Source organism: Ranitomeya imitator, chromosome 5 (genome assembly GCF_032444005.1).
Source record: "Ranitomeya imitator isolate aRanImi1 chromosome 5, aRanImi1.pri, whole genome shotgun sequence".
Lineage (NCBI taxonomy): Eukaryota > Metazoa > Chordata > Amphibia > Anura > Dendrobatidae > Ranitomeya > Ranitomeya imitator.
In genome coordinates, this window is record NC_091286.1 from 496301588 (window position 1) to 496325796 (window position 24209).

Here is a 24209-nt window from a genome sequence, read left to right on the forward strand (position 1 = left end):
CTCTACTCATATGATGTAAGAAGAAGGCAAGAAGCAAAAAGAAGGCTAGTTGTAACTTAGTGATCCTTGCTACAAATGACATGTCTGGCTTGATTTGTTCCAAAATTAATTTGTTTGTTTATCTTGCCATCCATGGTATTGATAACATCCTTCTCCCGCATCCAGCACCACATTTCAAAGGTGTTGATTCTTCATCTATCTTGTTACTTTTTCTTCCAGGTTTTCCATTTGAATGTTACCACAGAGACAATCAAACTATGTATAATTTGTGTCTTCTTCACCGCTGAACTGTTCCTCAATTTGAAGACCTTGTCCAGTGACTTCATTGTTGATTTACCCATAGCTATTTTCCTGTTGTGGCCATCTATCCAAGTATGTAAAGTCCTTTACAACTTCCAGTTAGTCGCCGTCCATCTGAAATGAGTCCCGGTCATGCTTGGCAGTAGTCAATGTTTGTCTACTTTGTGTTGACTAGCAATCTTATGTTCCAGGTTTCCAATTTGACACTCTGTAATTCTATCTATGCTTGTTACTATCACTGTTGAATTGTCTGTGTATTTAAGATTGTTGATGATTCATCCAGCAATTTTAATTCCTTCATCTTTTTCAGCAAGTTCAGTCTTCATTAAATTGCATATGAATTGAAGAAAAATGGTGACAAGATTCAGCCTTGTCTGAAACCTCACTCTACTTTGAACCATACCGTGTCGCAGTGTTCCATTCAGACTGTTGCTTCTTAGTTGATGTAAATGTTCCTACTCTGCTCTATATCAATTCCCACATACATATAAAGTATGCATGTATTCCCACATGCATACTATATATCTGACTTTATACATCAGCTATATCTTTCTGTGCTTAAACCATTCTACATTACATAGGTTTATTTAGTACACCAAGCTTATCACAGGTCAAAATAGGAGGTAGAGATACATGATTTGTAGGGACCAAGACAGACAAGGCAATGCAAATGTAAGTAAATCTGTGGTCAACAATATTCATTTTACATTAATTTGTTTAATTGTATTGTTCCTATATTCTCAACATCTTTTGCAGTGCTTTACAGACATTGTCATCACTTTCTCTTGCCAGTGGAGCTCACAATAAAAAGTTTTAGTAGGGCTTTAAAGGGAACCTCTTAGCAGGATTGTGCACAGTAACCTACAGACACCGCCTGGTCAGGGCCATTATACTGATTAAAATCCGTCTTGTGGTTATTGTTTAATCTTTATTTTCAGTTTTGAGTTAATGATATGCTCGTGCTCTGGGGCGGCCTGTGGGGGTCTTCATGTGGGGCTCTGATTAGGTATTCATCAGTATGGGTTCTGACAGGTGTCTGATTTCTCACTTACCTGCCCCCTATTTTACATAATGAATATTATACAGGGTGGGCCATTTATATGGATACACCTGGGTGGGCCATGTATATGGATACACCTAAATAAATTGGGAATGGTTGGTGATATCAACTTCCTGCTTGTGGCACATTAGTATATGGAAGGGGGAAAACTTTTCAAGTTCATGGCGGCCATTTTGAAGTCTGCCATTTTGGATGCAACTTTATAAATGGCCCACCCAAGTGTATTCATATAAATGGCCCACCCTGTATATATGTTATATATATGTTAAAAAAAATTCCCTTCTGCAGGCGGTGGTAGCGACACCTGCGCTGCACCATGATCGCATCCATAATTTGCAGTTAATTATTCTTTTTTATGGTATTCATAAACTCCTAAAAAAAACTGCTGTGTTGAAGGAAACCCATGTAAACACAGGAAAAATATACAAATACCATGTAGGTGTATTGTTGGTCAGATATTAACTCACTCAGGACACCAGCACATGAAGGCAACAGTGCTTACTAACCACTGAGCCAATGTGTTAAAAGGGTAAAAAATATATATTCTGACGTGATTTAGGCATGTTACAAGACATGTATATGACTGAGCTGGTATCTGGTGTGGACAGGAATTAGAGTGTTTTTCTTTGGTTGAATCCTAGTTAAGCTCCACCGAACAGTCAATTACCATCGTTATAAATGTTCTGCCAAATCTCTTTCGTGGAACAATCATCCACATCCCGACATGCGGTAGAGACCTGTACCTGGTCAGGTAGTCAATTTTCTGTGTGGATCTTCTCCAGAGTCAGATGGGAAATCACAAATAAATGACCATCTGTTCATCTTTCTATCATTTACACAGGGCTGAAGGTGTGTTGTGTATACAAAGCTACAGCACTGAAAATGTAAAATTCCTTTATTACTGCACATTTAGCAAGATATCCACATCCTTCTAAGCTGGTAATTATGATACAGATACACTTATTATATGTAAAGTTTATAATGATGATTTATTGAAATGTATTAACCTGTACATTAGAATTGAAATATTTGTAAATCTGTTTCTCATTGAAAGAGGGAAGACTGCGAAGACCCATGTGTCGTAAATAGTGCCTTCCCCCCTACCACCAATCCCGAAAAGACAACACGAACAGGCTCAGATGGGTTGAACATGTCAGTCAAAGTTTATTAATTTGATAAGCAGGGAGGGGCAAATTACATTTCGCAATGGGCTCACAACTGTGGCCCAGTCTGCGACTGACAGGCGGCCAGCCAATGAGCGGCTACGAAGTTTCGCCCCTCCCTCCACTTCCGCTGTGACTTAAAAATAACAGTAATATTATCATCAGCTTTAAGGTTCAAGTATTAAAAACATTTTTTAAATGTCACAAAAACATTAGTAAATATGTAGGGGAGAGAGGGTGGGACAATTGCTTCCAGAGGGTCAGCCAGGGAGAAAGAGCAACAAACTGACCCCGACACCTGGATTTAACCCTTGTGGGTGTGGCCTGACGCCCCTTCCTCTCTCTTCCCGTTGGTCAGCTGGGCATCCCAATTAGTGCATCACCTGGGGGAGTAGCATGAGGGGGGAATAGGCACTGCACGGTGTTTCCTATTAGCTTTTTCCATAAGGGGCTCCGCAGTCTGAGGCACATTCCCTATGCGGTACCGTGCCTGCCATGCCGTACGCAACTAGCAAGCTAAAAGCCCAGTATTCCCAGCTTGATACTCATTTATACTTTAGTTGAGTAAAAGTAGATGATTCAGAGGTCATAAATATGTAAACCTTAAATACACACCATATTGCACAATGCTGTACACTTCTCGCTGTAATGTCGCCAATTTCTGAAATTCTCTAAGCTGCAATTAGTTGCTTGTTGTGAATTCCGCTCTTGGGCTCCCTCCGGTGGTTGTAAGTGGCACTTTTGTGAGTTCTGCTCTTGGGCTCCCTCTTGTGGTTTCAAGTGGTATGGCTGCTCCTTGGAGTTAGCTGTCTTCAGCTGCTTCCACTGATCGTCTTTTCTGCTCAGCTATTTATGCCTGCTCTGTCCTTCAGCCTGTGCCACTTGTAAATGGTTCCTGGTTTGGATTTCCCTGTTATCCTGACCAGTTCAGCAAAGCTAAGTTTTTGCTTGCTCTTTTCTGTTCACAGATTGTGGACTTATCCGTTCTGTGCTTTCTATGTTTGTCCAGCTTATCAGTATGAATTAATTCTGTCTTGCTGGAAGCTCTGGGAAGCAGATTTACCCTCCACACCTTTAGTCAGGTGTGGAGATTTTTAGTAAACTCTGCGTGGATTTTTGTAGTGTTTTATACTGACCGCACAGTATTCCATCCTGTCCTTTCTATCAAGTTAGACAGGCCTCCTGTGCTCATCCTGGTTTCATTCTGTGTATGTCTTTTCCCTCTCCACTCACAGTCATTATTTGTGGGGGGCTTATCTATCCTTTGGGGATTTTCTCTGAGGCAAGATAGTTTTCCTGCTTCTATCTTTAGGGGTAGTTAGCTCTTAGGCGGTGACGAGGTGCCTAGGGAGAGTTAGGAGCATCCCACGGCTACTCCTAGTGTTGTGTTGAGCTTAGGGACTGCGGTCAGTACAGTTACCACTTCCTTCAGAGCTCGATCCATGTTGCTCCTAAACCACCGCATCATAACAGTTGCTATGGCATCACAGCATTTCTTTGTGAACCCACAAAGTACCATTTCCATATGTTCATAATAGAGTTATATTTGATTGACCTTTAATCACAGTCTGTAGATATTATTAAAGCCTTTGTTAAAGCAGGTATGATTATTTTTACGACATGGTAATTTTTATTCAACATAGAGAATAAATGTGACCAGTAGAGTTGAGCGACCTTGACCTTTTTAGAGTCGAGCCGGGTTTTGCGAAACCCGACTATGTCCAAAGTCGGGTCGAGTGAAATCGGCCGATTATGACGTAAAGTCGGGATCGACCGAAACACGAAACCCAATGCAAGTCAATGGGGCAGCATAGTCGGCAGTGAGTGGGGGCCAGGAAAACACCTAGAGTGGCCATTTTAATGTCAAAACCATCCATTCTTCTTAATGAAGCTTGTCAAGAGTAATTTACCTTATAATAATTGGAAGGCATTTGAAATTGGGGGTCATTTGGCTAAAGTTGTGGGGGGTAGGGCTGGTTCAAGTAATTAGTGGGCCCAGGAAATCTGGACCACGTCACGGCAGTGGAGCAGGGAGAGGTAAGTATTTCAACTTTGCAAGTGCTGTGAACCTGAGCAAGCAGGGGGGGCCCACTCGTTGGCATTGGCACTGGCACAGGGCCCCTCAAAGTACAGCGGTGTGTTTGCACGGCGGGGGCGCCTCCCACCGGCAGCAACACTTTTGCGTACTATGAGAGGCCCTGTGCCAGTGACGTCGCCAACTAGTATTCCTCCCCCCACCTGATGAAGGAACCTGCACTTTCATCTGCACCTTCCTCTTTGTCCCCGTGTAAGGTGGTATGGTATGCGGGAAGAGCAACCTGACTTTCAGCAGGGTCACAATGTTGTTGTGTAGCGTGCACGGGGAATGTTGCGTTATGGGTCAATGTACCAGCAGACTCATCTATCACTGGCTGGGCAATGGGCACGATGAAGTGGAAACACAGATATAGGCCCAAAGAAGAAAGTGGGCTAAATGCAGTTCAAAATTGGTAACACAGGAATAACCAGGGGGCATTGCAGTGGAGGACAACTGGAATGAGAGGCTGACACAGAGAGTAGGGCCAAATCAGTAAGTAGTCGAAATGCAGTTCAAAATTGGCAACCGTAGTAAACAGGCGGCACAGCTTTGTTCAGTGGAGGAGAACAGCAAGGAGTGGCAGACACCGATAGTAGGCCCCAAACCAACTAGTACGCCAAATGCAGTTGTTCCATTTAACCACAATTTAATGAGAGCCTGAAGATAGAAGCTCAGGAAAGGCAACCTGGGGAACACCTTGGAGTGTAACACACCATCTCTCTCCACCCCATACCCATTTTGTATGGCCTAATGCAGTGTACTTTTCTACAACTACTAAACGAGAGTCGGAAGACCGAAGCAATGGCAAGGAAACCTGGGGAACACCTTAGAGTGTAACACACCCTCTCTCTACACCCCATACCCAATTTGAAGGCCTAATGCAGTGTAGTTTCCAAGAACTACTAAACGAGAGCCGGAAGATCGAAGCTCAGGAAAGGCAACCTGGGGAACACCTTGGAGTGTAACACACCCTCTCGCTACACCCCATACCCAATTTGAAGGCCTAATGCAGCGTAGTTTCCAACAACTACTAAACGAGAGCCGGAAGATCGAAGCTCAGGAAAGGCAACCTGGGGAACACCTTGGAGTGGAACACACCATCTCTCTACACCCCATACCCAATTTGAAGGCCTAATGCAGAGTAGTTTCCAAGAACTACTAAACGAGAGCCGGAAGATCGAAGCTCAGGAAAGGCAACCTGGGGAACACCTTGGAGTGTAACACAACGTCTCTCTACACGACGGAAGGGCTGATTCTTAGGAAGGAAGGCTGTTGGAAATAAGCATTGCGCGTCCGAGGGTGATTATATTCTTATTAGGTATATACTCACCCTCGGACGCGCCCTGCTTCTTTATTTGGAATGAATGTTTATTTGCAATGTGGTGTTGACTTTCTCTATTATTTTGGTAATTAATGATTTTATTATTTTCATTATTTTGCATCTTCTCGGCAATAATATAAAGAAGACGCGACAGGACAACACTCGGTGGATGCCATATGTGTGTTTTCAATTTAAAAAAACTTTCAGTTAACTACTTGCAGGAGAAAGTAATTGTAGCTGGTGGCCATTTTTAGTACTGTACCAGATTAGAGTTGTGTGTTTGTTTTTAATGTTAAAATGTCTGCATTTGATATCTCACCAGTATTTTCTTTTTTATAAGCAAAATACTTATTTTTATATTTTCTGATGTTGGTTCCAGGGGTACACGGCCAGCAGTGCCCTGGTCAGTGTAGTAGTAGTTGAAAGAATGGACCGCAGACAGGCATCGAAGGCCTAAAATAATAACACATGGCTGTAGGCAATTTTAAATTGGTTCCAGGGGTACACGGACAGCAGTGGTGTGGTCAGTGGAGGCCTAGTGGAAGGAGTGACCGCAGACAGGCATCGAAGGCCTAAAATAATAACACATGGCTGTAGGCAATTTTAAATTGGTTCCAGGGGTACACGGACAGCAGTGGTGTGGTCAGTGGAGGCCTAGTGGAAGGAGTGACCGCAGACAGGCATCGAAGGCCTAAAATAATAACACATGGCTGTAGGCAATTTTAAATTGGTTCCAGGGGTACACGGGCAGCAGTGACCTGGTCAGTGTAGTAGTAGTTGAAAGAATGGACCGCAGACAGGCATCGAAGGCCTAAAATAAAAAAATTGGGCTGGCTGTAGGCAATTTTAAATTGGTTCCAGGGGTACACGGACAGCAGTGGTGTGGTCAGTGGAGGCCTAGTGGAAGGAGTGACCGCAGACAGGCATCGAAGGCCTAAAATAATAACACATGGCTGTAGGCAATTTTAAATTGGTTCCAGGGGTACACGGACAGCAGTGACCTGGTCAGTGTAGTAGTAGTTGAAAGAATGGACCGCAGACAGGCATCGAAGGCCTAAAATAAAAAAATTGGGCTGGCTGTAGGCAATTTTAAATTGGTTCCAGGGGTACACGGGCAGCAGTGACCTGGTCAGTGTAGTAGTAGTTGAAAGAATGGACCGCAGACAGGCTTAGAAGGCCTAACATAACAAACTTGGGCTGGCTGTAGGCACTTTTAAATTGGTTCCAGGGGTACACGGGCAGCAGTGGTCTGGTCAGTGGAAGTCTAGTGGAAGGAGTGACCGCAGACAGGCTTCCAAGGCCTAACATAACAAACTTGGGCTGGCTGTAGGCACTTTTAAATTGGTTCCAGGGGTACACGGGCAGCAGTGGTCTGGTCAGTGGAAGTCTAGTGGAAGGAGTGACCGCAGACAGGCTTCCAAGGCCTAACATAACAAACTTGGGCTGGCTGTAGGCACTTTTAAATTGGTTCCAGGGGTACACGGGCAGCAGTGGTCTGGTCAGTGGAAGTCTAGTGGAAGGAGTGACCGCAGACAGGCTTCCAAGGCCTAACATAACAAACTTGGGCTGGCTGTAGGCACTTTTAAATTGGTTCCAGGGGTACACGGGCAGCAGTGGTCTGGTCAGTGGAAGTCTAGTGGAAGGAGTGACCGCAGACAGGCTTCCAAGGCCTAACATAACAAACTTGGGCTGGCTGTAGGCACTTTTAAATTGGTTCCAGGGGTACACGGGCAGCAGTGGTCTGGTCAGTGGAAGTCTAGTGGAAGGAGTGACCGCAGACAGGCTTCGAAGGCCTAACATAACAAAATTGGGCTGGCTGTAGGCACTTTAAATTGGTTCCAGGGGTACATGGGCAGCAGTGTATGGTCAGTGGAAGTCTAGTGGAAGGAGTGACGGCAGACAGTCTTCGAAGGCCTAACATAACAAAATTGGGCTGACTGTAGGCACTTTTAAATTGGTTCCAGGGTAACACGGCCAGCAGTGGCCTGGTCAGTGTAGTAGTTGTAGAAAGAAGGGACCGCAGACAGGCTTCGAAGGCCTAACATAACAAAAATGTCAAAACAATGGTATTGTCAGTGCCAGGCATTGAAGGATGTCAGCGGCTAGACTACACATTGGTGAAGCTGTGAGAGATAATTTTGCTAGTGGTAGAGCACTGTTTGAGCTGGGGGGGGGAACTGTCTTGTGGCCGGCGGTACAGGCACAGGGCCCCTCATATTACAACGGTGTGTCTGACGTTGGGTGCGCACCACCACCGCCAGAGACACTTTATTGTACTATGAGGGACCCAGTGGCAGTGCCGTCGACCAAAAGCGGCCACACCCACCTCTTCAGACAAACAGCACTCTCAAGGGTCCAAGCGCAAAGTGGCGATAGCACGGCCCCGTGTGGGGAGTTTGGCCATTTCGTGAGGTGGAAACATGTCGTATGCTGGACAATCAGGTGAAGAAAATTACGAGATTGGAAAAGTCATTCAGAATAGTCCACAGGCAAGACCTTTTCATAGGAAAGCTAGGTGTCAGCCGGGCAGGGTGGGGCAAAAGATTTTGAAATCCAGTTGTGGTTCATTTTAATGAAGGTTAGATCATCTACATTTTGGGTAGCCAGACGAGTCCTTTTTTCTGTTAGTATTGAACCTGCAGCACTGAATACTCTTTCTGATAGGACACTAGCTGCCGGGCAAGCAAGCTCCTGCAATGCATATTCTGCCAATTCTGGCCAGGTGTCTAATTTGGATGCCCAGTAATCAAATGGGAATGACGGTTGAGGGAGAACGTCGATAAGGGATGAAAAATAGTTTGTAACCATACTGGACAAATGTTGTCTCCTGTCACTTTGAATTGATGCTGCAGTACCTGTCCTGTCTGCGGTCATAGAAAAATCACTCCACAACCTGGTCAGAAAACCCCTCTGTCCAACGCCACTTCTGATTTCTGCCCCTCTAACACCTCTGGTCTGCTGGCCCCTGGAGCTCGTGTGAGAACGATCACGGGCGCTGTGTGCAGGGAATGCCAGAAGCAAACGGTCAACAAGAGTTGATTGTTTTGTTGCTAATATTAGTTCCAAGTTCTCATGTGGCATAATATTTTGCAATTTGCCTTTATAGCGAGGATCAAGGAGGCAGGCCAACCAGTAATCGTCATCGTTCATCATTTTTGTAATGCGTGTGTCCCTTTTGAGGATACGCAAGGCATAATCCGCCATGTGGGCCAAAGTTCCCGTTGTCAAATCTGCGGTTGTGCTTGGTTGAGGGGCAGTTGCAGGCAAATCTACGTCACTTGTGTCCCTCAAAAAACCAGAACCCGGCCTTGCCACGCCACCAATTTCCCGTGCCCCCGGGAAAGCTTCCTCATTAAAAATATACTCATCCCCATCATCCTCCTCATCCTCCACCTCCTCTTCGCCCGGTACCTCGTCATGTACACTGCCCTGACCAGACAATCGCTGACTGTCATCAAGGCTTTCCTCTTCCTCTGGTGCAGACGCCTGATCCTTTATGTGCGTCAAACTTTGCATCAGCAGACGCATTAGGGGGATGCTCATGCTTATTATGGCGTTGTCTGCACTAACCAGCCGTGTGCATTCCTCAAAACACTGAAGGACTTGACACATGTCTTGAATCTTCGACCACTGCACACCTGACAACTCCATGTCTGCCATCCTACTGCCTGCCCGTGTATGTGTATCCTCCCACAAAAACATAACAGCCCGCCTCTGTTCGCACAGTCTCTGAAGCATGTGCAGTGTTGAGTTCCACCTTGTTGCAACGTCTATGATTAGGCGATGCTGGGGAAGGTTCAAAGAACGCTGATAGGTCTGCATACGGCTGGAGTGTACAGGCGAACGGCGGATATGTGCGCAAAGTCCACGCACTTTGAGGAGCAGGTCGGATAACCCCGGATAACTTTTCAGGAAGCACTGCACCACCAGGTTTAAGGTGTGAGCCAGGCAAGGAATGTGTTTCAGTTGGGAAAGGGAGATGGCAGCCATGAAATTCCTTCCGTTATCACTCACTACCTTGCCTGCCTCAAGATCTACAGTGCCCAGCCACGACTGCGTTTCTTGCTGCAAGAACTCGGACAGAACTTCCGCGGTGTGTCTATTGTCGCCCAAACACTTCATAGCCAATACAGCCTGCTGACGTATGCCAGTAGCTGCCCCATAATGGGAGACCTGGTGTGCAACAGTGGCAGGTGCGGATGGAGTGTTTGTGCGACTGCGGTCTGTGGACGAGCTCTTGCTTCTGCAGGAGGACGAGGAGGAGGAGGAGGAGGGGGTGCGAACGGCTACAGACAACTGTTTACTAGACCGTGGGCTAGGCAGAACTGTCCCAAACTTGCTGTCCCCTGTGGACCCTGAATCCACCACATTTACCCAGTGTGCCGTGATGGACACGTAACGTCCCTGGCCATGCCTACTGGTCCATGCATCTGTTGTCAGGTGCACCTTTGTGCTCACAGATTGCCTGAGTGCATGGACGATGCGCTCTTTAACATGCTGGTGGAGGGCTGGGATGGCTTTTCTGGAAAAAAAGTGTCGACTGGGTAGCTAAGCGAGGCTAAGTATTTCCTTTTTCTAACCATAGTCTCATGTAGGGTGAGCTGGACTGGAGAGCTGGAGATCGTGGAACTAGCGGGGGTGCCGGTGGACATGGCAGACTGAGAGACGGTGGGAGATGGTATTGTTGCCGCCGGTGCCCTAGATGCAGTGTTTCCTACTACGAAACTGGTGATTCCCTGACCCTGACTGCTTTGGCCTGGCAAAGATACCTGCACAGATACAGCAGGTGGTGCGCTAAATGGTGGTCCTACACTGCCGGAAGGGATGTTGCGTTGATGACTAGCTTCATTGGCCGAGGGTGCAACAACCTTAAGGGACGTTTGGTAGTTAGTCCAAGCTTTCAAATGCATGGTGGTTAAATGTCTATGCATGCAACTAGTATTGAGACTTTTCAGATTCTGACCTCTGCTTAAGGAAGTAGAACATTTTTGACAGATGACTTTGCGCTGATCAATTGGATGTTGTTTAAAAAAATGCCAGACTGCACTCTTTCTAGCATCGGATACCTTTTCAGGCATTGCAGACTGAGCTTTAACCGGATGGCCACGCTGTCCTCCACCAGGTTTTGGCTTTGCCACGCGTTTTGGGCAAGATACGGGCCCGGCAGATGGAACCTGTGGCGATGTTGATGCCTGCTGCGGCCCCTCCTCCTCCTCTGCTTCAGAACTGCTGCCGCCTGCACCCTGTTCCCCCAATGGCTGCCAATCGGGGTCAAGAACTGGGTCATCTAATAACTCTTCTTGTACCTCCTGCGCAACTTCGTCTGTGTCACCGTGTCGTTCGGTGGTATAGCGTTCGTGATGGGGCAACATAGTCTCATCAGGGTCTGATTCTTGATCAGCACCCTGCGAGGGCAATGTTGTGGTCTGAGTCAAAGGACCAGCATAGTAGTCTGGCTGTGGCTGTGCGTCAGTGCACTCCATGTCAGATTCAATTTGTAATGGGCATGGACTGTTAACTGCTTCACTTTCTAAGCCAGGGACGGTATGTGTAAAGAGCTCCATGGAGTAACCCGTTGTGTCGCCTGCTGCATTCTTCTCTGTTGTTGTTTTTGCTGAAGAGGACAAGGAAGTGACTTGTCCCTGACCGTGAACATCCACTAACGACGCGCTGCTTTTACTTTTACCAGTTTCACGAGATGAGGCAAAAGAGCTAGAGGCTGAGTCAGCAAGATAAGCCAAAACTTGCTCTTGCTGCTCCGGCTTTAAAAGCGGTTTTCCTAATCCCAGAAAAGGGAGCGTTCGAGGCCTTGTGTAGCCGGACGACGAACCTGGCTCCACAGCTCCAGACTTAGGTGCAATATTTTTTCCCCCACGACCACCTGATGCTCCACCACTACCACTACCCTCATTACCAGCTGACAATGAACGCCCCCGGCCACGACCTCTTCCACTAGACTTCCTCATTGTTTTAAAAACGTAACCAAACTAACGTTATTTGTTGCAGTCACACAACTTACACGGTGAGCTATAACTTCAGTATGATTTAGCTACCCCTTTACAGGTTGGTGAGACCACAGCGAAAATCAGGCCCAATGTTACACACTCTTTTTTTGGTGGCTGCAAATTAGAGAGATGCCCCACACGCAGGACTGTCACTGAAGCACAAATGTTAATATTAATGTCACACTATTATTTTTTTTTTATTTTTATTTTTTTCAGGAACACTTTAGAAACCCCCCAAAAAAAAAAAAATAGATTTTTGCAGGGAGAATTTAGAAAACAAATGTAACAAACTATATGCTTTCTATGGGCCACTGAGTGAGAGATGACGCACACAGGAATCAGGAGTGGCACACAAGCCCAGAGGCCAATATTTTTCTACCAATGATTGATGGAGTTATTTTCTCTGGTAGATTTTGGAACCCAAATCAAGGAAAAAAAATGTAGGCTTTCTATGGACCACAATTGGAGAGAGAGAGAGAGAGAGATGGCACACCCAGGAGTCAAGACTGGCACACAAGCAGAAAGGCCAATATTAATCTCCCACTGTTTTTTTTGGTTGTTTTTTTTTTTTTTTTTTTCAGGGAGACTTTAGAAAAAAAAATAATAAAAAAAATATGATTTTATCAGGAAGAATTTAGAAACCAAATAAAATAAAATGATTTTTTCAGGGAGAATTTATAAAACAAATAAAACCAAAAATAGGCGTTCTATGGCCCACTGACTGAGAGATGACGCACCCAGGAGTCAAGACTGGCACACAAGCAGAAAGGCCAATATTAATCTCCCACTGTTTTTTTTGGTTGTTTTTTTTTTTTTTTTTTCAGGGAGACTTTAGAAAAAAAAATAATAAAAAAAATATGATTTTATCAGGAAGAATTTAGAAACCAAATAAAATAAAATGATTTTTTCAGGGAGAATTTATAAAACAAATAAAACCAAAAATAGGCGTTCTATGGCCCACTGACTGAGAGATGACGCACCCAGGAGTCAAGACTGGCACACAAGCAGAAAGGCCAATATTAATCTCCCACTGTTTTTTTTTTTTTTTTTCAGGGAGACTTTAGAAAAAAAAATAATAAAAAAAATATGATTTTATCAGGAAGAATTTAGAAACCAAATAAAATAAAATGATTTTTTCAGGGAGAATTTAGAAAACAAATAAAACCAAAAATAGGCGTTCTATGGCCCACTGACTGAGAGATGACGCACACAGGAGTCAGGAGTGGCACACAAACCCAGAGGCCAATATTTTTCTACCAATGATTGATGTAGTTATTTTCTCTGGTAGATTTTAGAACCCAAATCAAGGAAAAAAAATATAGGCTTTCTATGGACCACAATTGGAGAGAGAGAGAGAGAGAGAGAGAGAGAGAGAGAGAGAGATGGCACACCCAGGAGTCAAGACTGGCACACAAGCAGAAAGGCCAATATTAATCTCCCACTGTTTTTTTGGTTGTTTTTTTTTTTTTTTTTTCAGGGAGACTTTAGAAATAAAAATAATAAAAAAAATATGATTTTATCAGGAAGAATTTAGAAACCAAATAAAATAAAATGATTTTTTCAGGGAGAATTTAGAAAACAAATAAAACCAAAAATATGCGTTCTATGGCCCACTGACTGAGAGAGAGAGAGAGATGGAACGCTTAGTACTGGCACACAAGCCCAAAGGGCAATATTAATCTCCCTTTTTTTTTCCAGGGAGAATTTCTGAAACCCAAAAAAAAAATAAAATAGGCTTTCTATGGCCCACTATTTGTGAGAGAGATGGGACGCTCAGGACTGGCACAGATGGCACGCTCAGGACTGGCACAGAAGCCCAGAGGCCAATATTAATCTCCCTTTTTTTCTGGGAGAATTTATAAAACCAAAAAAATATTTAAATAGGCTTTCTATGGCCCACTATTTGTGAGAGAGATGGCACGCTCAGGACTGGCACAGATGGCACGCTCACAACTGGCACACAAGCCCAGAGGCCAATATTAATCTCCCTTTTTTCAGGGAAAATTGATAAAACAAAAAAAAAAATTAAATAGGCTTTCTATGGCCCACTATTTGTGAGAGAGATGGCACGCTCAGGGCTGGCTGGCACAGATGGCACGCTCAGGACTGGCACACAAGCCCAGAGGCCAATATTAATCTCCCTTTTTTTCTGGGAGAATTTATAAAACCAAAAAAATATTTAAATAGGCTTTCTATGGCCCACTATTTGTGAGAGAGATGGCACGCTCAGGACTGGCACAGATGGCACGCTCACAACTGGCACACAAGCCCAGAGGCCAATATTAATCTCCCTTTTTTCAGGGAAAATTGATAAAACAAAAAAAAAAATTAAATAGGCTTTCTATGGCCCACTATTTGTGAGAGAGATGGCACGCTCAGGGCTGGCTGGCACAGATGGCACGCTCAGGACTGGCACACAAGCCCAGAGGCCAATATTAATCTCCCTTTTTTTCTGGGAGAATTTATAAAACCAAAAAAATATTTAAATAGGCTTTCTATGGCCCACTATTTGTGAGAGAGATGGCACGCTCAGGACTGGCACAGATGGCACGCTCACAACTGGCACACAAGCCCAGAGGCCAATATTAATCTCCCTTTTTTCAGGGAAAATTGATAAAACAAAAAAAAAAATTAAATAGGCTTTCTATGGCCCACTATTTGTGAGAGAGATGGCACGCTCAGGGCTGGCTGGCACAGATGGCACGCTCAGGACTGGCACACAAGCCCAGAGGCCAATATTAATCTCCCTTTTTTTCTGGGAGAATTTATAAAACCAAAAAAATATTTAAATAGGCTTTCTATGGCCCACTATTTGTGAGAGAGATGGCACGCTCAGGACTGGCACAGATGGCACGCTCACAACTGGCACACAAGCCCAGAGGCCAATATTAATCTCCCTTTTTTCAGGGAAAATTTATAAAACAAAAAAAAAAATTAAATAGGCTTTCTATGGCCCACTATTTGTGAGAGAGATGGCACGCTCAGGGCTGGCACAGATGGCACGCTCAGGACTGGCACACAAGCCCAGAGGCCAATATTAATCTCCCTTTTTTTCAGGGAGAATTTATAAAACCAAAAAAAAAAATAAATAGGCTTTCTATGGCCCACTATTTGTGAGAGAGATGGCACACTCAGGACTGGCACACAAGCCCAAAGGCCAATATTAATCTCCCACTGTATTTTTATCAGGGAGAATTTATACACCCCACAAAAAAAAATACAGAAAAATGAAAAGGCTTTCTATGGCCCACTATGTGAGAGAGATGGCACACACAGGGATGGCACTCTAGCAGAAATGCCAAATTGCCAATCTTAATCTCCCACCAAAAAAAAAAAAAAAAAAAAAACAGGGAATGTCCTACAATTACTATCTCCCTGCCTGCAGTAATCTCAGCCAGGTATGGCAGGCAGCTACTATCTCCCTGCCTGCAGTAATCTCAGCCAGGTATGGCAGGCAGCAATAAGGAGTGGACTGATGCACAAATGAAATAAAAAGTGTGGACAAACAAAAAAGATAGCTGTGCAGAAAGGAAGGAACAAGAGGATTTGTGCTTTGAAAAAAGCAGTTGGTTTGCACAGCGGCGTACACACAGCAATGCAGCTATCAGGGAGCCTTCTAGGGCAGCCCAATGAGCTACAGCGCTGAGGGGAAAAAAAAAAAAAAAAAAACTTCCACTGTCCCTGCACACCGAGGGTGGTGTTGGACAGTGCAAATCGCTGCAGCACAAGCGGTTTTGTGGTTAATGGACCCTGCCTAACGCTATCCCTGCTTCTGACAAAGCGGCAGCAACCTCTCCCTAAGCTCAGATCAGCAGCAGTAAGATGGCGGTCGGCGGGAACGCCTCTTTATAGCCCCTGTGACGTCGCAGACAGCAAGCCAATCACTGCAATGCCCTTCTCTAAGATGGTGGGGACCAGGACCTATGTCATCACGCTGCCCACACTCTGCGTTTACCTTCATTGGCTGAGAAATGGCGCTTTTCGCGTCATTGAAACGCGACTTTGGCGCGAAAGTCGCGTACCGCATGGCCGACCCCGCACAGGGGTCGGATCGGGTTTCATGAAACCCCGACTTAGCCAAAAGTCGGCGACTTTTGAAAATGTTCGACCCGTTTCGCTCAACCCTAGTGACCAGGCTATCAGTCATTCATACAAACAGTCTACATAATCCCCATCCTGCATAATTTAGTAGCAGATAAATCTTTTACAGGTCACATCCTGTGCACATTTCACGTCACTTACGATTCACCTACAAAGATGATTCAATGTCAACACTGTAGTCAAAAAATGACAAATAATAGCCATGACAAATTAAGGATTGCTGACAAATGAAAAGAAAATGTTAAAAGAAATTTACATAGTAGGTTATTAAAGACCCTAATGAAGTTACATGTTGTTGGCATGTGGCTTGGGGTCTGTAGCTTCACCCTCCCCCTAACCTGGGTAATATCAAAAGGCCACAATTTATAATTTTTAATATTATTCATATATTTTTGGTTCCTTTTGTCTTAATACAGTTGTTACTTTTATATTTTTCTATGATCTTTTGCAAATATTATCTTGCATATAGTTGTCTTATCTTGGATGGAGTCATCTTATATTTCCAGACTCATCTTCAACTGTGGAGATTGTGTTTCCTGCAAAAACAAATCTCTGATGTGTTTGCTTCTTGAGGCCACTTGTACATGCTGAGTATTTGGTGAGTTTTTTCCTCACTGTTTGCAAGCCAAAGCCAGGAGTGGGTGATAAATACATAAGTGGTGACATGTTTCTATTATACTTTTCTTCTGATTGTTCCATCATTAAGATTTTGAGGCTGTTGCCTGGCAACTTAGAGCTTCAACTCCCTCCATAGGTTTTCTATGGGATTAAGGCCTGAAGACTGGCTAGCTCACTCCATGACCTTAATGTGCCTCTTTTTAAGCCACTCCTTTGTTGCTTTTGGCTGTATGTTGTCATCTTGTTGGATGACCCAGCCATGACCTATTTTTAATATTCTGGTGGAGGGAAGGAGGTTGTCACTCAGGATTTTACGGTACATGGCTCCATCCATTCTCCCATTAATGTGGTGAAATAGTCCTGTGTGCTTAGCAGAGAAACACCCCAAAAACATGTTTCCTCCTCCATGCTTGACAGTGGGGATAGTGTTTTTTGGGTCATCATAGGCACCTTCTCCCAAACACTCACAGAATCATCCAGGTGTTCGTTGGCAAACTTCAGACGGGCCTGCACATGTTCCTTGTTGAGCAGGGGGACCTTGCGAGCACTGCAGGATTTCAAACCTTTACAGCATAATGTGTTAACAATGGTTTTCTTGTTGACTATGGTCCCAGCTGCCTTGAGATTATTATCAAGTTCCCCCTGTATAGTTATAGGCTGATCTTTCACCTTCCTCATGATCAAGAATACCTCACGAGGTGAGATTTTGCATGGTGCCCCAGATCAATGTCGATTGACAGTCATTTTCTTACTATTGCACCAACAGATATCTCTTTCTCACCCAACATCTTACTTATCGTTTTGTAGTCCATTCCAGCTTTGTGCTGGTCTATGATCTTGTCCCTGACATCCTTAGAAAGCTCTTTAGTCTTGCCCATGTTGTAGAGGTTAGAGTTTGACTGATTGATTGAGTCTGTGGACAGAATTCTTTTATAAAGGTGACTATGTAAGACAGCTGTCTTTAATGCAGGTAGCAAGTTGATTAGAAGCGTCTCACTGGACTGTAGGAGCCAGAACTCTTAATGGTTGGTAGGGGATAAAATACTTATTTCTCACTGCAAAATGCAAATTAATTTATGTAATTTATACAATGTGATTTTCTGGGTTTTATTTTTGATATTCTTTCTCTCAATGTTAAAATTAACCTACCTTTAAAATTATAGACCGTTCATGTCTTTGTCAGTGGTCAAACTTACAAAATCAGCAAGGGATCAAATAAATACTTCCTTCACTGTTTATAAGTCTAGGGTTTTTTTTTACCACCTGGGCGTTTTTGCTTCAAGAAGATTCTCATAGTGAAGAGTTAGGCTACATTCCCACAATGAGTTTTTCACACTCCGTATTTTCTAAAAAATGCAACTAACGTACTTTACTTAATTGGTGCCGAAATGCTGCAGAAAATTTACAACATCAAATACTCACTAAAAGCTCATCATGGGAACGTAGTCTTACTATGCCCACTTGGCTAAAAAGACAAGATTTACATGTGGATGAGATGAAAGGCGAGGCACAGGATCAAAAGAAAATTAAAGCCAATTTCAAGAGTAAAGCAGCATTTATACCAAGTAAAAAATTACATATTTATGACATGTGACAGTCCTTTTAAAGGGACTCTAGACCTAAAAAGTGATACATTTTATGTGAAGGGAATGTAATCTAATATTGTCTTTAAAGGTCCTCAGCTCAGGACCTCAAGTCAATGATCCGTGTTTCAAAAAAAATCGTTACGACTACCTGTCCAAATAAAAAGAAAAAGTTATGGCACCTACTCTTTCAAAACCTTCTTTATTGAAAACAAGGTCAAGGTATGTCTTTGGTGAGTACCAGAGCTTTCTCCTCCATGCTGCCATATCTTGGGGAACATTTGACTTTACTTTTGTGTGACTTAAGAATAACATTTGGGATAAGGCAATGCCAGTCATTATCCATTTGTCACATTTATTCACACTTTCACAATTAATGTATAGATTATGTCTACATACTTAAAAGTTGGGTAATCTTGTAAGTAAATTACATGACTTAGCTTCAACTGAACCTGAGTTACAGATTTTATTCTAGTCTGTAGACCTCAGGGCTGAATTCTCCCAGCATCTCTTGCTTTTAGACTGACCACATGGTATAACCTTTGGGTTATTATTACTCATACTCATAGTCCAAATTCTAGGATGTCTAGAATTATTTACATACAGAGTAGGACAGTAACAGGATGGGAAGAACACGCATGGAAGAACGCATCTGTATGCATCTATCGCACAACCCTAATGAGCAGAACATGAATTCATACTGATGTGTGCTGCTTCCTGCATGACACAAGTAAACTAATTGATTTATTTATTATGCACAGCAGTTGAATTTGCTTCCAAGGCAGAACTGAAGTGAACAGAATGTATTCTCATGTGCTGAATGGTAGCAGTTTTCCACAACTTACTGCTATCTTTCAGGTGAATACAAGTAATTTTATAGCATTTCACTTACGAATCTATGCCAAACATATGAGAAAAAAGTTTTAAATAACAGCAAAACACACACTGTGGCATACTACGAGGGCCATGTGGCACATTGCCCTCCACCCTAATACTTGGGGGCTGCTTCATTAAGACTGGCATTGCGCATGCTAGTCTCAATGAATGATGTGCCCAAGGCCGCGTTCACATGTTCAGTATTTTGTCAGCATTTTACCTCAGCATTTGTAAGCCAAAACTAGGAGTGGGTGAAACATACAGAAGTGGTGATGTGTTTCTATTATACTTTTCCTCTGATTGTTCCACTCCTGGTTTTGGCTTACAAATGCTGAGTTAAAATATTGACCAAATACAAAACATGTGATTGTGGCCTAATTCATTAAATGGTGCATGCTCCTTCGTGAATTAGGCAGATTCTTTATCTGGTGGACTGGAGTAAAGAGAATGGAGTACATGACTGGAGTGTCGTAACTTTTCATTAATTTGATGGGTGGGCATTGTTACATCCTGTCCTGCCCATTTATTGGCCATGCAACACCCATATTCACTTACTGGCCTACACTGGTGTGGCTTAAATACCTTAATGAATCAGCCACTTAGTCCTCTAGGTTTGGCTCATTCCAAATTCAGGCTTTACAATTGCTTATTAGTCAACATTTGAATGCCAAACCTCAGGACATTTTATCCCCATCCTAATCTTGCATGACAATGCCCCAAACTACTCTTTTCTTTATTTTTTTTGCAAAAAACATCACTTTTGTTGCTTACTTTATGGAAATATCCTGACAAAATTCAGACTGTTGGCAATTATGAATTTAATGGATAAGTTTTAAGAATGGCACTGAAGAATTGCACAAGTTTGAAGCATGTCCCTATAAAGATGTGCACTTTGCATATAATTGTAAATAATTGTGTGCCATGATGTACATTTTGTTTGTACATTCTTGTAATGATAATCGGGGTTTATTACGAATACAGTTTAAGCAGAGGTTAACTAATGTACACTGGCCATGCTTGCACTAAAAAAACCCTTTTTCTCACTAATTACTGGTCAATAGAACTGCAACAAAAATGTATTAGAAAGATACATTGGGGGTATTTTCCAATTTATACGATCAAATGTAGTGTAGACCTGTTCCTTATGTGTACGATCTACAAGGTTGGTACACTATGCTGGTTTAAGGTGAATTTAAAGTGATAAACCTTCTGCAGAATCCGGCGGTTCTTTTGATACATTATTGAATTACTTTTTTAAAAGAATATCTTCCCCTAAACCTGAAGTTGTCTAAATATTCCATGTAGTTTAAAATGCTGTAATTTTTAAGTAATGTGACCCCGATTCATCATTTGCAGGGCTTTTTTTAAGTTGCTTTTTTTTGTCCTTTGGTATTCGTTGATGTTTTTTTGTGCCAAATTCTTCAAAATGACATACACATTTCCTTTATTTTGTGCAAAGTAAAAAATAGTCTATTTTTGTTTGTTTTTTTCAATGATTTTGTGACTTTTTAGCACAAAAAGTAGTTAAAATAATTGACATACATACTATCCCTCAGGTAGGTACTGGACTACAATTATTTTAAATTTTGTGATTTTTCGAAATATCACAAATGACAAGTCAGATGAAAACATCTGGAAAGCCCAAACCATGCCTACATAAAAATACATATGAACACATAAAATAGACGTAAAAAAGGCACAAATTGGAAGAATACATCACAAACAAACTAAGAAGGCACCAAACACTAAAAACAGATGCAAATGCGATAAAGAATTGGGCCCTATGTGTTTCTGAAAATACTATTATTACATTAACTACAGGGATTGTCATTCAGCTAGCCTGGAGTCCTAAGTGAATAATGTGCCTGTCTTTAAAGAAGTAAAAGAGTAAAGTCTGTGTAACAACATGACAACCCAATATAAACATGTAATGACGGCCAATTTGGTCATCACCCAACTTTCTTAAGAGCAGATATAAATAAAAATGGCTAATTAGAAGTTGGTAACACACTGTCAGATGAGGACAATTCATCATATTGATGGTGATTAGTTGTACAATATGTTGGTGATTTGTACAATATGTGCTTTTTTACTGCAATGCAAATTTAAGGAACTGTTTTTTACAAGACACGTAGCTGGTAATGACAGAACAGTAATGCTTCTTTCCGGAACCTTTTAACAGTTTTTAGAAATACAACACAGTTTTCAGCTCCCATACATATTTAATATATTTTCACACTTGCAACTGAAAGCGAAGCGGCATAAGACAAAGTGCTCTGCTTCCACAATGATTCATGATCTACCCAAGATGTCCTGGATGCTAAACTCAACAAGCTACACAATGCTTGCACACAAATTAACTAATATATGCAAGGTTGTAACACTGAAAATTAATTTATAAATTAATTTAATATTTACTCTCACAGCTATAATCGGCACGTGCACAAATCCTACAGTACTGGATGTCTGATTAGGATGGATCTGAGGTCTGCATGGTCCAAAGGTTGGACATTTGAAAGACAATTCCTGTCGTACCAAGCTCTACCCAATGTTAAGGTGGGCACTAGATTTCTAAACTGCTTTCCAAAAATGAACATTGGTGTTGAACTTAAAAGGGTTGTGCACAATTAGAAAAAGATGCATCTTTCATCCAAAAAAGATCCACACCAATATACAGGTCATGTGTGTTATTGTAATTCAGGGACATTCAATTCAATGAAGCTGAGCTGTAATACCAGGCACAACCTGAGAGCTGGTGTGGCACTCTTTCTGGATGAAAGCAGCCATGTTTTTATAATTGTGGATATACCACTCAAAATTGACCATAGAATTGACTTTCAATGTGTATTACAGTACTGATCGCCTGGAGGTCATGTTAAAGTGCTCCAAAAGGATCAGTATTGATCTGCTAATGAAAAATGAGGGGTGGACCTTATACTACATTGGCTATCGATTATATCTATAATTTGACAATAATAACTCTAGCCATAATACGTCCAAGAAGGAGCACCCTTACCGCCTCTACTGCACCGAAATGATCGGATCCAACCAAAATGAAATCCTTTGAATCATTCATAAAATTCATCATCATCTATTTTTGTATTTTTTGCATTGTCAGTGTATTGTTGCTGTTACACTTCATGTTCATTTACCATTAAGTATAAAGAGCAACTTAGTTATAGATTTCTTCTAAAGATTGCAAGAACCTTCAAAAATGTTTCCAAGATCTCAATTAATCGGTATATTGGGGGAACAACATTTAGTTATTGTGAAAAAATGATACGCTGATGAAAAATTACCTAATGTTATGTTTTCTAAGAAAGCTTCTTCTTATTTCTCTGGCTAGTTTTACCCCTTGCTCAATGCCCTCATATCACATGTAAAGTAATTCTTGCACCAGGAGTTCCCTGTAAGACATCTGCCTGTGTATCTTGTGCAGAATAATTGTCTTTCTTGTCCCAGGAGGTACCATGACATTCTTCATTTAATTAGTTAAAAAACACAAGGCGACATAAAACATACAGAGCAGAAGAAGACACAGCGAAATGTTCGGTTTAGGAAATAAGATCTATTACCAGGCGCATGGTGAAATTCCTGGAGAATCCTCAGGGGCACAAGCACTGGCTGCTGTTGCTGATGTGGTTGCTATTCTGCTCGATCTCTGGGCTTGATGTGACTGCTGCTGCTTGGTACCTGATGGCTCTGCCAGCACAGTCAACGCTTCCAAGATCCCATAGACAGACAAGACACTCCTGACTCTTGGCTCACTCAGCACTGAGTGCTGTGGTGCTGAGGAGAGAGGGAACCTGGATATCACTGCTCCTGCCACTGGCTCTGCAGCTCTGAGCGCATGTTAACTCCATCACTGCTGGACCTACAATGCCGTGCATCACCATGGATGCAGACTTAAGTCAAAACTATCGCAGTGCCTTTATTTCATCATTTACGTGAAACCCTAGCTTCCATTAACCGCATACTGTACAGATAAACAAATATCGTTACTGCATGTATATTAAGTCACTGGTATTATGTTACCTTTTCTCAGGTTGTATGCATTTCCACCTAAATTTACATATTAATACACTGCAGACATGAAATTCGCCCTTTAACGATTGATATTTTTTTCTTACAAACTAGAAAAATAATTGGTCTTTATATGCCATTGGATATATCATGCAGATGTTCTCCACTAACGAGGCTCCGAGAAATACTTGTGGATTGCCAAAATCTTGGTATTTTACTGGTATATCTGTAATCAGATGCTGGGTTCACACGAGAGTATAACAAATAGTTCAGAGCTTCGTCCATAAAAAAATCAGACGATTTTTTTTTCTCACTTGTCATCCGTATCCAATCCGTTTTTTTTTTGTTTGTTTTTTTGCAGCAGCTATTAATCATTTACAGACTATTTACAGTTTCTTATGTTACAGAATCGCAATGTCTCCGTAACAATGAAATGCTATAATGGCATCCGATTTTTTTTTCACACACTCACAGAATGGAATGGGTGAGTTTGATCCGATTTACCGAAGAAATTAGTGCATGCTGAATTTTTTTTTTCACACAAATTTGGTAAGCGAAAAATATTGGTCTTCTGCACTTCCCCATTGAATAACATTTGGACAAGCGTAATCCATTTTTCCCACAGAGAGAACTCGGACAGATAATACGGTTGTGTGTACCAGACCCAAAAGTGTGAAAGCTGCTTGTACAGGGTAGTCATTGCGTTTAATACAATGCTGTCACTTTTTCCTGACTGCTTGTTATGGCAGAACTTTGTCAGCTAGTGTCAACTCGACTGCAGCGGCACATGTGAGGATTCCAGGAGAGGTTTATTCTCAGGCTGAATTCTTGTGTTATGCACAATAGTAGTAGCTGCAGCAGCTCCAGCGGGTGATGATAAGACAATACTGAACCTGAGATATACACGGATGAAAGTCAGATGAAGATGGCTGACAAACACTGACTGGAGAAGAAGGGAGGGGTTACAGCAGAGCTGGGCTACAGGGAGAGAGATGGGACAAATTCTAAAAACAAAACTGATTCCATAGCAGTGTAACAGCAACAATACACTGACAATACCATACTGTATGATTCCTAAGTTA

General features: G+C 42.4%; 1 protein-coding gene across 2 annotated transcripts in view; it reads right to left on the reverse strand.

Annotated features, from left to right (window-relative positions):
• The window catches only part of SCHIP1 (schwannomin interacting protein 1), a 770942-nt gene extending 748023 nt beyond the window's left edge, over positions 1-22919 (reverse strand). The window contains exon 1 of one of the 2 annotated variants that reach the window (XM_069727421.1): positions 22680-22919. In XM_069727421.1, the coding sequence (XP_069583522.1) occupies positions 22680-22688 (9 nt within the window). In that variant the 5' untranslated portion in view covers positions 22689-22919. The remainder of the gene's footprint in view (positions 1-22679) is intronic. The other variant, XM_069727420.1, reaches the window with a different exon arrangement.
• Positions 22920-24209: the final 1290 nt, after the last annotated feature.